This window comes from Dendrobates tinctorius, unplaced genomic scaffold (assembly GCF_039654945.1).
Source record: "Dendrobates tinctorius isolate UK_male_01 unplaced genomic scaffold, ASM3965494v1 ptg000138l, whole genome shotgun sequence".
Taxonomy (NCBI): domain Eukaryota; kingdom Metazoa; phylum Chordata; class Amphibia; order Anura; family Dendrobatidae; genus Dendrobates; species Dendrobates tinctorius.
This window is the reverse complement of record NW_027361806.1, coordinates 13,145,520-13,161,688: the sequence shown is the minus strand read 5'-3', so window position 1 is coordinate 13,161,688 and position 16,169 is coordinate 13,145,520. Positions and strand designations below refer to the sequence as shown.

Here is a 16,169-nt window from a genome sequence, read left to right as displayed (position 1 = left end):
GTAGTGCTAACCACTAAGCCACCACACAGTGCTAACCACTCATCCACCATGCTGCCCATATTTATTTACTGGATTTATCAGTTGTATCTACCCATCTATTTTAAATCACCTTTGTATTTTTCTCTGTTTATCTCATTACTATTTAAGCTGTCCATCTTTTTCTAATTGAAAATTTATCGCCAAAGTGATCATAGATTATTATAATGAGAGCGTGTGATAATCTGGTAATTCTGATACAGAATTTGATGCCGAATTAGTCAACTTTTATTGCAGGCAGCAGTCATTGACGAGCACAGCAGATCCCTCAGATAATATTAGCCGTTTACGGTAAATATAACATCAGCCCATGTTCATCATTGGGGGAGGGGGGATTTTATTCCGGATAAGTGACACTGACTGAATTAGATAGAAATATTTTAGCAACTCTGCGGATGCTGAGCCCCCCCCCCCCGTCTCTTTAGGAGCAGATGCAGCACCAATGTGACATCCAATTAAAAGAAATAATTTCCTATAATGGTGAGAATTGATGGGACTATGAAAGATCAGCTGCTCAGAGTATATTACAGTCGCAGGATCGCGGAGGAAATGACGAGAATACGCTTTATATTGATTCATAGCCGACCCGGTGAAGCAGGGATACAGGCTGTTCTGGGGCATCATACAGACCATCAGACAGCCCTCTCTAGTTTACCTTTTTACACACCCCTCATTAGCTATTTTCATCCTTCCTTGGGGTGACCTGAGCATTTAGGCAGTGGGGAATCTACCCATTGCCTCGCAGTCATTCATAAAAGTCCATTTGCAGCGGTTACAATGAAACACATCTGCCTACATACAATGTTAGTCAGCCACAAGTGAATCCATTTTTTGGACTTTTAAGAGACCTGGTGGCTTTTAGAGGTTCATACTAGGCATGGAAAGTAAGATTGGAGCCACAGTGTCCTCTATAGACCCTTACTGCCCGCTGGAACCAAAGTCAAAAACCTAACCAACAAACCGGGCCTACCTGTCACCAACCACCAGTGATGTCACCTGCTGCTGCATATGATGTCACATGTGCTACAACAGCGGACTCCTAGAATACTAGACCTACCTACCCCAACTGCCAATGATGTCATCAGCTTCTTTATATGATGATGTCACATGTTCTATAGAAAGGGTCTCCTTGAATACTAGATCTACCCCATCAACTGCAAATGAGGTCATCGGCTTCTCTATATGATGATTGTCATGTCCGCCATGTCTGTTTTGTCTCAAGAACTCCTGGAGCGATGTGCATGCGCATATCTTGTCTGCTATCCTGCTTGTTCCCTAGAGCAGTGTGCACACTCACCTCATGTCTGCTGAGCTGCAAGATGCCTGTGTTTCTGCTTTGCCTTCTGTGATCTTCTCGTCATGTCTAGAATCTCTGATCATGTGACCTTTCCTAGGATCCTGCACTGTCTGGTTCTGCAATCAACTCGTCATGTCTGAAACTCTGATCATGTGACCTTTCCTAGGATCCTGCACTGTCTGGTTCTGCAATCATCTCATCATGTCTAGAATCCCTCATCATGTGTCCTTCCTAGGATCCTGCACTGTCTGGTTCGGTGATCATCTCGTAATGTCTGAAACCCTGATCATGTGACTGCGCTCTGTGATCCTGGAGCATCTGAACTAGGAAGTTCTCCCCTGGTCCTGACCCAGAAGAGGAGGTGCTGTGCCCTATATCAGACATCCCCTTCCTATGCTCAGGGCCTGAGTATTGTGTCCCTGCATGGCTGCTTGGTCTGTTGGGCAACACCTCTATTCTGTGCCCTTGCACCTAGCTCTGTAGTGCGTCTCTGCACACGCTCCGTGCTCGTATTCCGTCTCTTGTCTCATGCCTTGTCTTGTGTTTGTCCTTCGTGCCATGTTTTGTCTTTGCCTTGTAGTCCTTGTTTGCTCTGATTCTGTTCCGTGTTTCTTTTCATGTTTCCTGTCTCGCTTTGCTTTGTGACTTCAGGTATCCCTCCCTGTACCCTGTCCCTGACGTGTCTCCCTACATGTGCAGGCCTCAGTCTCTGTACCCTGTCCCTGACGTGTCTCCCTACACGTGCAGGCCTCAGTCGTGTACCCTGTCCCTGACGTGTCTCCCTACACGTGCAGGCCTCAGTCTCTGTACCCTGTCCCTGACGTGTCTCCCTACACGTGCAGGCCTCAGTCTCTGTACCCTGTCCCTGACGTGTCTCCCTACACGTGCAGGCCTCAGTCTCTGTACCCTGTCCCTGACGTGTCTCCTTACACGTGCAGGCCCCTGTCTCTGTACCCTCTCCCTGGCGTGTCTCCTTACACGTGCAGGCCCCTGTCTCTGTACCCTCTCCCTGGCGTGTCTCCTTACACGTGCAGGCCCCTGTCTCTGAACCCTCTCCCTGGCGTGTCTCTACACGTGCAGGCCTCCGCTCTGAACCTCTCCCTGGCGTGTCTCTACACGTGCAGGCCTCGCTCTGTACCCGGTCTAGTCCCAAGGTTCTCCCTTGGCCCGGCTCTGGGCTTCGGCCTACGCTCCGCTGCTTGACTGTCCCTGTCCCTGGCGTGTCTCTACACGTGCAGGCCTCTGCTCTGAACCTCTCCCTGGCGTGTCTCTACACGTGCAGGCCTCACTCTGTACCCTGTCTAGTCCCAAGGTTCTCCCTTGGCCCGGCTCTGGGCTTCGGCCTACGCTCCGCTGCTAGACTGTCCCTGTCTCTGGCATGCTCTCTGCATGCGCAGGTCTCTGCCTCGTTCTTCGTCTTGTCCCTGATGTTTCGTGCGCTCTTGCACTTTTCATACTAGGCTTTTCCATGCGGTATCGCACGCGTCTCTGTCCTGTACCTTTGCCTAGCCCTGCCTTGTGGCTCTGTGCACGTGCCTGGTCGCCTGTGCCTGCCTGGTGTGCCTCAGTCGTGCCGCCTCTAGCCGTGCTCGCCTGTGTGCCTCAGCCGTGCCCTCGTCCAGTGCTAAAGTGGTTCCCGGCTGTGTGGCCCCGCAGCAGTGCCGCCTCTAGTCGTGCCCGCCTGAAACTGCCATCGTTGGTACCACCTGCCAGTGCCCCGCCGTGGTCTCTGTGCTCTCTTGCACGCACGCTGGTTCTCGCACTGTGCCTTTTCATGCTACTCTTGCACAAAGCCTTTTGCCTCTTTTGCTCTGCTCTTAACCCTAGATTGCCTGCCGGATTCCATAACCTGCCGACTACTGCCAGAGGTCCGACCTAGATGACTGGGGCCTGATGTCCGGAGCTGATATCCGTAGCCAGATACCTGGACCCTGTCGGTGGATGCCAGTACCTCGGTTTCCGATGCCATTGTACCTGTCCCTGGCGTGCCCTCGCACACGCAGGCCACCGTCCTTGTGTCTCTCCCTGGCGTGCTCTTGCACACGCAGGCCACCGTCCTTGTGTCTCTCCCTGGCATGCCCCTTGGCATGCGCAGGTCTCGTCCTGTGAACCCGAACCTAGCGTGTCCGTTGACACACATCATGTCGTTAACCCTGTCTTGTTTCCTTGCATGGAACCCTGGCTGACTTTCGGATGTCCGGATCCTGATGACTGCCTACAGAGCTTCAGAACCTGATGTCCCGGTTGGTCTTCGCTTGCTGTCTGGAGTCTGATGTCATCGTGCCTCCACCTACCATCTGCACGTACCATGCTTGGACCTTGGCGTGCCCTTGCACGCACCTTGCTATGTTGTCCCTGTTCTGGCTATGTTTGTACCTGATGTTATCCCTGAAGCCTTCCTTAAATGAAGTTTCTTTGAACTAACGTCTCGTCTCGCCTTGTCTTGTTTTCCTGAGCCGGCCGTCTGGTTCAGCTGCCGTCGTGGTGGCTCACCCTCTTGGTCTTGCCCCTGACATTCCCTGTATAGGGTTGGTTCTCACTAGGTTAGCTCGCCCTAGGTGGATGTGTGCCACGGCCCAGAGGGTCCACTCATTCAAAGAAGAACCGACTCAGTGTAAGCTGACGCTCGTCACTATGATGTCATATGTTCTATGGAAATGGTCTCCTTGAATACTGGATCTACCCCCATCAACTCCCAGTATAGTGACATCATCATATACAGCAGCAGGTGACATCACTGGCAGTTCGTGCAGGGGTGGGGGGTAGATCAATATATCTAGTTGACCCTTTCTATATAGAATATGCGGCTCTATTATACACAGGAGCAGGAGACAAGTTCTATAGTGGGGCAGGGGCGTAACTATAATAGGAGCAGGGGTTGCAATCGCTCCTGGGCCCTGGAGCTTAGGGGGCCTAAAAGTTGCTGTTGACCCATATGAAAAGACCACTACTGTTAAAGACTTGCAATAGTTGGCTGTCCCATTGGATCTTTTGCATTGGAGCCCACAAGCTTCAAGTTATGACACTGAGTTGGGGGTCTTCTTCTGACGGGGGGCCTCCTTCCTGTAACCCTTCAGATGTCGCAGAGCCTCAACGCCAGGCATGTAGGGCCACAGGCCCGAAGATCTACATGAGACGACAGTTAGAAGTTGAGGGTCAGATATGACATCCTCGGTATGACAAACCTGCCGTACGCCACATGGTAATCAGAATTCAGAGGAACATAATGAGGCTGGTGCGCTATGTGCGGGGGTCATCTGATACCAAGGCATGAGGTGAGTTCACCACAGATCAAACCTGGGGCACGAGTGTAAGAATGTAACGTCTATAATTAGCTGGGAACCATAATAAGATGTTTTATGTACAGGGCAGAGGGGAAGTGAAACCTCAGCTAATTATCCGCTTACACCAAACAAAAAATGCATTCCGACCGGATAACGTGCGGGAATTATAAGGGGAGAAGGCAACATGGCTTCTGCGTACGTCTATCACATACCGGCCACTCAGTCCTAGCAGGACAACCCTGCTCCGTAAGTCCGATCAAGGCATAAGAGAGCGGTCCCCCACTTATGCCGTCCTCTAACAACCATTGGCGCCCTTCTGTCAGCACTGTCAGCACCCGGACGCCTGCTCTCACAAGGCTTCATACTTAGGGACAGGGATTATTGCAAGAAAGAGCGGTGATCAAGGCCAGACATATCATTGGTGCAACCTGTGCAGCTGCACAGGGGCCCAAGAAGTAAGGGGGTAATCATGCATTATGGGGGGGGTAGGTTTTTTTAGGATCCCTGTTTGAACTAATTGAATAACAACCTTAAAAAGTTATTCCCATTTTTGCCTTTTATAGTAGATACATGTCCAGGAATGGGGAGGTAACCGTGCATGAGAAAACGTTAATTCTTCATTCTTTACTTCTGCAGAAATAGACAATGTTCTGCTCACGCAGCTGCATTGGTCGTCACAGTTATATTTCGGAGCTGCGTCTGTAATAAGCCTTATACCTGTGTGATTATCACATAAGATACCACATCTTGGAGTATTGCAGGAAATGGAGAATCCAGCTTGCTGGAAGTCGTAGCTTTAAAACAACCGGAGAGTCCCGACTCTTTCTTTTGCATACGTTCCTCAGCATCGGAGTCGTGGAAATTTAAGGACAAAGATGAACAAGTGATAAGTGTAATCTAATTTTCATGTACTATTTGGGAAATTTATTGGAAGAGAACTGGCTAAATATCATAAATAAGAGCGGCCAGATGGTGTTTTCATTCCCTGGAATACTGCAGAGTTTGATTTACCAACATTTAGTGAAAAGTAAAATAAAACAGCTCTATAAAATGATAAGGCTGCATTAGTAACCTTCCATAAATACTCTCCTCCTAATGTATTCACCCTCCACGAGACGCGGCATTAGCAAGAAACATTATGTGCCGCTAATAAACTTTTTTTTATGGATCGGGAAAGTAGTAGAAGAAGAGGAGATGCTGGACTTATGGATTCGGGAGAGAACCAATACCCCGGCTGTAATCAGCACTGCACAATGGTCAATACAACTGGAATCGCACGTATTCGTACAGACTAGAGATGGGTGAATAGATCCGCAGGACCCTGGCCGCTGGAACAGTCAGGTCAGTATTTTGTGGCCGCTGGAACAGTCAGGTCAGTATTTTGTGGCCGCTGCAAACCTCTTCCTATATGCCGGCATCTGCGGTTCCTCTTTTGATTAGCCGGCTTCGTGTGATATCCTATGTGCCTCACGCCGCAAAGAGGACATTGTGCCAGATCGGCTAATTATGAGAGGAGCCGTGTTCTTGGGGCTCCTCTCCAGCGTCCACTGAATAATGACCTGGCAGCTGGAACGGGGTCCTGTGAATCGATTTGCTCACCTCTAGTGCAGACCCTTAAATGGAATCTACTACATGCCATCACTTTATGATCAGTGGGGTTTGACTTTAAGGACCACTAAAGATCTTCAGGATGAAGGGAATCACCTTCTTCTAAACAGTCCGTGTGCAGTGTCGGTCGCAGATGCCTGGCTGCACAAGGAAACGCTGCTGCCTCTATTTCCGACCCCCTTCATTCTCACAGTTGTGGAGCCCCAGAGGTTTGACCCCTCACCCATCATAATTTGATGTCATATCCTAGCGATATGCTCTTATGGACTTTAAGGGTGTGTGCACACGGTGCGGATTTTGCTGCGGATCCGCAGCGGATTTGCCTCTGCGGATCAACTGCAGATCTGCAGGCATTGTACAGTACAATGTTAACCAATGGATTTTAAAAACCGCAGTGCACATGCTGCGGATTTTTCCACGTGGATTTGCTGCGGTTTTAAATCCGCGGCATGTCAATTCTTTCTGCGGATTCCGCAGCGGCGGTTTGAGACCTATTCCATTATACAGGTGTCAAAACGCAGGGGAAAACCGCAGGCAAATCCGCAGGTAAACCGCCGGTCATTTTACCTAGAAATCTGCGCAGAAAAATCCGCCGCTGAATTCGCACTGTGTACACTCACCCTAAGGCAGTTTTAGCTCTGGAAAAAGATGCCAGTTGTGGCGCATGTCACTTTTTTGTCATCCTGACACTCCCAACAACTTTTTAAAAAGTAGGCACTGCTCACAGGCAAGGTAAGTGGATCTTTCAGTCCAACGACCCAGACATTTACTATAATTCGCACCAGAAATTGCTGTAAAGTAGAACTGACTTACTTAGTGCCCCGATGGTGAGAGATGTGCTGAATTTAAGAGGTTGGCACCTTGAAGCAAATTAAGTGCATGTTGCTCCAACGAGCATGATACTAGGGCCATTCATAAAGTCATTTTTGGGGGGTAAGATATAAATTCAAATTCATCTGATTTTGGGCTAAATGTACAAATTGTCGCATTTGGCTCATCGTTAAAATATTTCAGTGTAGAAAAATAAAAATTTACACCTCGCCTACTGGAGTGAGTTTGCGACTTAAAAAAAAAGTAGCTCAGTGGTTAGCACCCACCAAAGACTACATCTGCAAGGAGTTTGTATGTTCTCCCCGTGTTTGCGTGGGTTTCCTCCGGGTTCTCTGGTTTCCTCTCACACTTCAAAGATATACTGAAAGGGAATGTAGATTGTGAGCCCCAATGGGGACAGTGATGATAATGTGGGCAAACTGTAAAGCGCTGCGGAATATGATAGCGCTATATGAGTAAAATAAATAAACATAAATAAAATTGATGACTGTCTAGAAAAAAAAAATATCAAACCGAGACCACTTTGACCAACAAAATGGAAAACTGTCCAATGAGTTGAAACACAACAGATATGTAGAAAGTGTAAATAGAAAAAAGAGACTTGAAATAAGTGTTTAACTCCAAAACATTGGATGAAAAATTGAACAACTAAGACTGGAGTATAAAATGCTAGTCTTACTAAATTCCACCTCTATGGTATGCTTGAGATAGACTGATAGATAGATATGGGATAGAAAGATGATAGATAGATAATAGACAGACAAGAGAGACAGATACTTCTGATTTTGCTATCCTCACGTCACACAATGGATATGAAACGCGTGGCTCTCACTTCAGAATTACTAGTGCTGGTTTCTATTGACCACCTCATTATGCTGAGTTCCATTTATAAACATGGCTAAACCACTAAGTTTATGGAGACTTTTTGTGCAGCTTTAATAGGATATTGATCGAGAGCACGGTTTGAGTGGACTGCCATTGAATTGTGTAATGGCATACAAAAGGCAAGGTCACTGCGACTGCTCATTCTCGGGCTGCAGGCTATTTTTTATTATAATCTTTTTCTTCCCTCTAATATCCCGGCACAAATAGCTCTCTCTTTCGAGCAGCAGAGCTGAGCTCACAATGTGGCGAGGGAGACATTTCTCACGCCGGCCTCAGCGAGATGTTGAGTCCCTACAAAAATACAAGCATTTCTGGGGCGCAAAGTGCGTGGTGGACCCATAGTGATTTAGGTAACCATGTTTTATGCTTGTGAGGACAAAGATGAGGCATAGAGAGAGGGCCCACTGTGTCTCCCTCAAGGGCCCACATATACCCAAATCCCTCCCCGCTATGACCTGATCCGATTTAAATCCTACAAGATCAGACCTTTTATATATATTATATACACTGTAACAAATCTATCAGGACAAAAATGAGACTGCAACAACTGATCTGTTTAGAACGGATACTAAATGTAACAAACCTTCAGCTGTGAGAAGCAGAACGTTTGTTGCAGGTTTGCAGCATCTGGATATAAAATAAAAAATAATTTAATTTCACAGTTTATTGACAGTAAGCAAGAGGCCTTGAAAATGTCCAGGGATTAAAATGCAAAAGGGTCCTATTAATCATTGATTTTGTATCTTCTTTTTTTTTTTTTTTTTTCTGGAGCGAGAATGGTTCCAGTAGCAACATTTTTTTTTTTTAATTTGTGCCTTATTCATATTTGATTTGCACTTTTTTTTGTCTTTTTTCAAGATAACTTTTACTTGGTTTTGTCTGGTTTTTTTTTTTTGCATTATGAGCGTGATTTTTGCTATCCAGATATTCTATTCTTAATTCATAATCTGTGACTTTCTGAAATGTTGCAAAATGTTTTCACAATTGTACTGACAGAGCCTAATGGAGCACAAAACAGATCTTTTTCCCTGCAGAGTTGAAAACGAACGTGCAACATTTTAAGGCCATGTTCAGTATGCGGTCAGTATTTTACATCTGGTGACCTGATAACAGGACAGAGCAGGACACTTGTAATACAGCATGCACCTTACTAGAGTTGTGGGTGGCCGGGTACGATGAAGGGCGTCAAACATTTCAGACCTTTTGTAGCACATCTGAATCATATCTGAGATGTAGCTGACTCATTACTGAAATGTAGCAAGAAAAGACGTCTAAATAAGAGCCAACTGCTCTCCTGACTGAGCTTGTCCTGACTTGACCGCAAATTCTTTCTCAACATCAGACTCAAAGTTCTGATGGGTTTAATGTATTATCTGCAGCAGAGCTGCGTTATCTTATCTACACTTGGCAATGACTGTGGTGGGGAAGGGGTTAATTCCTGGTATGTAGTTCAAAGACAATCCTACACCTGGAATGAGTATTTAAAGTGCACCTGTCACCCAAGCAAAAAGTTGTGTTGCCTGTCATTGGATTCAAACCAAGGACCCCAGTGTTGACCACCAATCTATTGCTGGACTTTACAGCAAGAGGTCTCCAACCTGTGAATCTTCTATATTTTGCACAGTTTAAGTCATGCTGAGAGTTATCATTCTCGAACAGTTGACAAACCGCAGGTTGGAGACCACCTGTTCAATATGATCTATCCAGGACCCCAGTGTCGGCTTCGAATCCACCATGTTCTGGGGTCCCGTATAGGCCACCATCTTCTGTGTGTGGTCTGAGAAAGAACAACCATTTATGATGACACAAATGTGCTCAGATTAGGTGACAACAGAGCAGAGTTCTTGTATTTTTAGGATATTTTGGATTTTATTTTGTAATTTCGGCATGATTTCAAATATGTAGGTTTTTTTTCTCCATGGACTTCAATGGAAAAATGCACAAAAAAAGCTGATAAACTCCGTTGCTTATTTCCTAAAATGTAGTAACTTGACATTTTTTTCTTAACATCCTTTGGCTCGATCTTGAGCCATGGCAATTTGATGGATGAACGTATGAATGTAGGAAGGTGGATCTTGTGCAAGCCTTGAATGGTCCACCGTAGTCTTCTTCGCCATTCTCTTAATAGTATTAAGCCATTGGGTGGCTTGTCTTCCTCTTCGACTTGACCGCTATGTCCTTCTCCAGTGATTGCTCTCTTCGTATGATGCATGCAAAATAGGCAAGTTGTAACTTGGTGATCCCGGCATCAAGTAACATTTCTGGCTTGATTTGTTCCAAAAGTGATATATTTGTTCTTGTTGCCATCCATGGTATTGATGAGATTTTTCTCCAGCACCACATTTTGAAGGCGTGGATTCTTCTGTCTTGTTAACTTGCCATATACTACTGAAAATCATGTAACATTTGGGGTTTTCAATATGTCCAGCTCTTATACTTCTTTCCCAAGTGCCTATAAAGTGTATGTATACAGTGTTAAATACAGTTGTACTCAAAAGTTTACATACCTCGGCAGAGTTTTTGCTTTTTTGGCTTTTTTTCAAAGAATATGAATGATAACACCATTTTTCTCCACTCATGGTTAGTGGTTGGGTGAAGCCATTTATTGTTAAACTACTGTGTTTTCTCTTTTTAAATCCTAATGACAATCCAACACATCCAAAAGACCCTGATCAAAAGTTCACATACTCCATTTCCTAATACATTGTATTGCCCCCTCTAACATCAATGACAGCTTGAAGTCTTTTGTGGTAGTTGTGGATGAGGTTCTTTATTTTCTCAGGTGGTAAAGCTGTCCACTCTTCTTGGCAAAAAGCCTCCAGTTCCTGTAAATTCCTGGGCTGTCTAGCATGAACTGTGCGCTTGAGATCTCCCCCGAGTGGCTCAATGATACTGAGGTCAGGAGACTGAGGGCCCCGTTACATTTACATACGATGCACCAGCGATCCCGACCACGATACGACCTGGTAAGGATCGCTGGTGCATCGCTAAATGGTCGCTAGTGAGCTGCCAAACAGGCAGATCTCAGCAGCGACGAAGCAGCAGTCTTTACTTACCTGTCAGACGCGGCGATGCTGATGTCCTCCACCCGCGCGCGCATCGCTCGTCGGCACCAGTAGGAAGCCGACGACAGGAAACGGCCCAGGACATTCTCGCGTGATCAGCGATAGCCAGCGGGGGAGCCGGTCGGAGGTAAGTATCACATGTAGCGTTACTGCTAGCAATATCGCTGCTGCATCACGAAATCGGTGACGCTTTAGCGATATTGCTAGCGATATCGCTATGTGTAAAGCCCCCTTGAGATGGCCTCTCCAGAACCTTCACTTTGTTCTGCTGTAGCCAATGACAGGTTGACTTGGCCTTGTGTTTTGGATCGTTTTCATGTTGGAACATCCAAGTATGTCCCATACGCAGCTTCTGGGCTGATGATTGCAAATTTGCCTCCAGTATTTGCTGATAACGTGCTGCATTCACCTTTCCTTCAACTCTGACCAAGTTTCCTGTGACTTTGTAGCGCACACATCCCCAAAACATCAGGGATCCACCTCTGTGCTTTACAGTAGGAATGGTGTTCCTTTCATCATTGTTGACCTCTCTCCAAATGTAACGTTTATGGTTGTGGCCCAAAAGTTCAATTTTGGTCTCATCACTCCAAATTACCTTGTTCCAGAAGTTTTGAGGCTTGACTCTGTAATGTTTTGGGTATTGTAGGCAAGATACTTTGTGGCATTTACGCAGTAATGGCTTTCTTATGGCGACTCTACCATGCAGCCCATTTTTCTTCAAGTGCCTCCTTATTGTGCATCTTGAAACAACCACACCACTAGTTTTCAGAGACTCCAGTATTTCAGCTGATGTTATTTGTGGGCTTTTCTTTGCATCCCAAACAATTTTCCTGGCAGTTGTGGATGAAATTTTTGTTGGCCTACCTGACCGTGGTTTTGTTTTTACAGAGCCCCTGATTTTCCATTTGTTAATCACAGTTTGAACGCTGCTGACTGGCATTATCAATTCCTTGGATATCTTTTTGTATCCCTTTCCTGGTTTATACAGTTCAACTACCTTTTCCTGTAGATCAGTTGACAGTTCTTTCAGTTGACAGTTCTTTTGCTTTCCCCATGACTCACAATCCAGAAACGTCAGTGGCTGGATGAAAGATGCAAGAGTCCGTCTGGATCCCACAAACTCACTCAGCTTTTATGCACACACACTGATTACAAGCAGGTCACAGGTGAGGATGTTACATTTAGTAGCCATTCAAACCCATTTGTGTCAACTTCTGTGCATGTTATCAGGCCAAAATCACCAGGGCATGTGAACTTTTGATCAGGGTCATTTGGACATTTTGGGTTGTCATTATGATTTTAAAAAGAGAAAACACAGTAGTTTGACAATAAATGGCTTTACCCAACCACTTGTCATTCACATTCTCTAAAGAAAAGGCCAAGAAAGCAAAAATTATGCATGGGTATGTAAACTTTTGAGCACAACGGTATGAGACTCCATAAAAGAAAAGAGACTTTAGGTTTGAGATAACAGTGTCAGTGTGACCTGGACTAGAAATGCTGGGAGTAATAGTCCTTCACCAATCTTGCTTTGGAAACCGTTTTAAGCTTTGGTTGGTTACAGATCGCTCCTCAAAGATGGGACTTGTAGTGTTCCAACACCAATGGTTTAGGAATGCATGGTTCTAGACCTCAGTGGTCAGTGACAGTCTGTGCAGGGAACTTGTAGTACTAGGTACAGTACATGGTCCCTGTTCCTGTAGGTCAGTGGTGGCTTGGAGTACTAGTTCTTGAAAAGAATTGGCATGGGAACAATTCTGGGCCGTAGTGTTCTAGAACCGCCAGTATTCACAGTGCTAAGCGAGTCCCATTCTGGGACTAAAGGAGTCCCAGTACGCCAGAAACGCGTCAGTCCATGAGGTTTCTTCTTTTTTTTAACCAAGCCTTAACTTTTTTCAGTAAAAGCTATTTGATTTTACCTTGACAGCTGTGCTGAAAATCTACCTTTTTCTCCAAGTTCCCCAATGTAAGTGGTAGTGGCTTGGGTATTGGGCGTCCTTCACATTTTGAAACAGTCATTGACTTTCTTAGCATGCAGGTCACATGGACCTAATCCGCACATTGCAATCTATTTCCCTTTTAGGGACTTCTGTTTTATGGATGGATCTAAAGAGCGGAGATTAGTTTTGGGACCCAGTATTTATACCCGGTATGAGGTCAGACGCTGCGTCCTATCTGCCTCTCGCCTCCACCGCTCACGCTGTAAATTTTCAAGCAATTATACAAAATGGCTTTATACGACATCGGCAGAGGTCACAGCGCAGTATATACATTACTGCTTCCTGGCGCTGTATCCATAGTACTGTGCACACATTGAGTATACAGCTGATGGGGATGGAGGGAAAATGAATCCTAAGGATTGCTAATACAGAAACAAACACCGGTATTGACTGTAATATATCCTTGAAAATAGTTTGTTACTGTCTCTTTAAATGCTCCAACTTGTGGCAACATGAAAAAATACAACGTATCAAAAGAACACAAATAAGAGAAGTGGATACTGCAAAAAAACAATTAGAACCTGGAATAGTCCTCTGAATCCTTCTAATGTTTTGTTCCGCTATTTCTTGGTCTCCTACATGGATAGGAGATACTGAGTTACACCTATGGCCTTTATGGCAATACTTTGAGGTGGTTTTCTACAGACCCTGAATAACATATATTCCTTTTTATATAAAGCTAATACAAGGGCTGACGGTCCAGTTGGTGCAGATCAACAACTCCACATGTGCTGTGACAGCCATAGGGCACGATGGGGGTTATAACTTATAACCATAGCCAGCTGCATTTTTTTCCATTGCTCCTATTAGGGCAAATATGCAACAACTGTAGCAGTCAGGGCTTTCTGGGAGTTGTAGTTTTGCAACAACCAAAGAATCACAGTTATGCTACTAAGTTGATGGTTGAATAGTGATCTGGAATATGCTAAATTTACACATTATTTAAAACAAAAAGTAACAATGCGTTATGACCTGCTGCAATTTTGCAACTGAAAACTGGATAGTTATTATTAATTTATAGATATTCTGGGAAACATGTACTTCCTCCCAAATCATCCCTAATCCCTTGCCCCACACTTTACACATCTTGTAAGGAACATTCAGGGGGTTTGCTCTGCCGTTCAGAGACATAAGGATTCGGCTTCCACACTTGTCTCGTGTCCGACACTCGGGCAGAATGCAATGATCGCTCCTCTAATCAATCGACCAGAATGGTGAGAGCTACTACTCCTGCTAATTCATTGTGCTTAGTGAATATTGACAGGCTGGTAACGATCATGCTGAGCGGTGCCATTCATACGGCCGACATCAGCATTCTCTAAAAGGTCAAACCCAAACTCCTGCGTCTACGGAGCAGAGGGACGGCACATGTATCCTACCATAATCCGACAGAATAGGAGATGGAGAGTATGCACGGCGACTTCACATACAAGATTCACTTGATATGCCTGGATGATAAAAAATGTCCTACAATTTACTGTATAAAACGCCTATGTGGACCTGTGCAGCTCCATGGTTACAGACTACAAAAAGCGTAGTCTGATCCTCTGCCCCCTGTGTCGCCCTGAGCCTTGGTGATGTCAGCAATTCCAACTGTATAGAAAAAGCCACCCGAAAGCCCCGCTTCCATGTCAGGATAAATCTACATAATAAAGTGCAATATTCGCTGTACGTAAAGAGTCCCAAAGTTGGGCCCTATATCACGCTAATCCTGCGCACCATCAGAGGGTGCAAACTTAAGGCCCCATCACACACAGCGATATCGCCAGCAAGATCACTCATTTTGTGGCGCCACACCGATCTCGCCAGCAATATAGCGGTGTGTGACAGGGATCAGCGACCGACCCCCTTACCGGGTATCGCTGATCGTGCTTGATCGGCCTGGGACATTTTTTGATCATTGGTCTCCCGCTGGCCAGCACGCATAGCTGCGTGTGACAGCGAGAGACCAGTGATCAGCGACGCTGGATTCTAATGTAAACATCGGGTATCTAAGAGCCGCCCGGCTCTTAGATATCCGCTGTTTAGCTCGGAAACCAGCTTGCTCGCTGGTCCTGATCGCTGGAGGGTCTGTCTATGTGACAGCTCACCAGCGATCAGCCTAACGATGTCCCAGCGATCCCATCCATGTCGGATCGTTGGTGGGATCGCTGGGACGGGGCCTTTAGACATTCAGAAATGCGCTAACTTTATGGATCATGGCGGATGATAACCTTGGAGCGTCTTTGGAAATATTTGACCATCTGTATTCTACTTATTACTTGGCTTGCTTTATACTTCTTTTTGTGCATAAAATTTCGGCACAGTTTGGCATGTTTTCACACCGCCATGCATCTTGACCACGTAAACACATAACTAGGCCTAAAACTTAATGCGACGTTATGAGCCCCATTTTGCAACAAGGTCTAAGTGCAAAACACATCAGTAGATCTTCCTTAATGCTTCGGCCAGGAAATGAAAAAGTGCATCGTGAAAATGATAATACTATGAATCCATATGGTGACGTCCATACTGTGGAATCTCACCAGAAGGTGTGGATTTTATCTGCAAGTTTCACCCTTTGCATTTACGGTACAAATCCGCAGGATAAGTTGTCATGCTGGGGGGGGGGGGGGAGTCAAATCCACAGCTCAATTCAATGTACGCTGCAAAAAACCAGCACGGATCTGCTGCGTGTCAAACTCAGAAGGATGAGGATGTATCCCAAAAAAATTCTACTTTGTGCATGAAAAAAAAGGAGGAAAAAAACCCAATGTGAGGAGGTTGCTACTTACTTTGCGACACTCTGACAAGTTCTGTAACACTGAAAACACCTGAAGTCACAAAGCTGTCTTGGAAGCCCAAATGTCCTGCAAAATAGAAGCACAAAAGCAGCAATTAATCCTTCAATCGGCCGCCTGTCATCTTCCAGCACTTGAAAGATCGCGCATAACTTTATTGATTTTTATAAATGGACACGGACGATAAACACCATAAACAGAGCGCTCAGCCCGGCTGAGTTATTGTGCGGTTTGTGTTTTCAGAAGATTCGAAAAGGGATAAAGTATCGGCACCTGGATGGCTCCATAATGCTCCGGCAACTCAACAGGAAATGTGGAACAGAAAGAGTTTTAATAATGCGTTACCCCGGATAACCCCGTGTGACTGGTAACACATGAGCAGA

General features: G+C 45.6%; 1 protein-coding gene across 21 annotated transcripts in view; it reads right to left on the bottom strand.

The window, feature by feature from the left end:
- Window positions 1-16,169, bottom strand: part of NFIA (nuclear factor I A) — a 507,433-nt gene that overhangs the window by 112,277 nt on the left and 378,987 nt on the right. For all 21 annotated transcript variants that reach the window (XM_073544603.1, XM_073544612.1, XM_073544611.1 and 18 more), the window contains one exon: window positions 15,781-15,855. In XM_073544603.1, coding sequence (XP_073400704.1) covers window positions 15,781-15,855 — 75 coding nt within the window. The remainder of the gene's footprint in view (window positions 1-15,780; window positions 15,856-16,169) is intronic.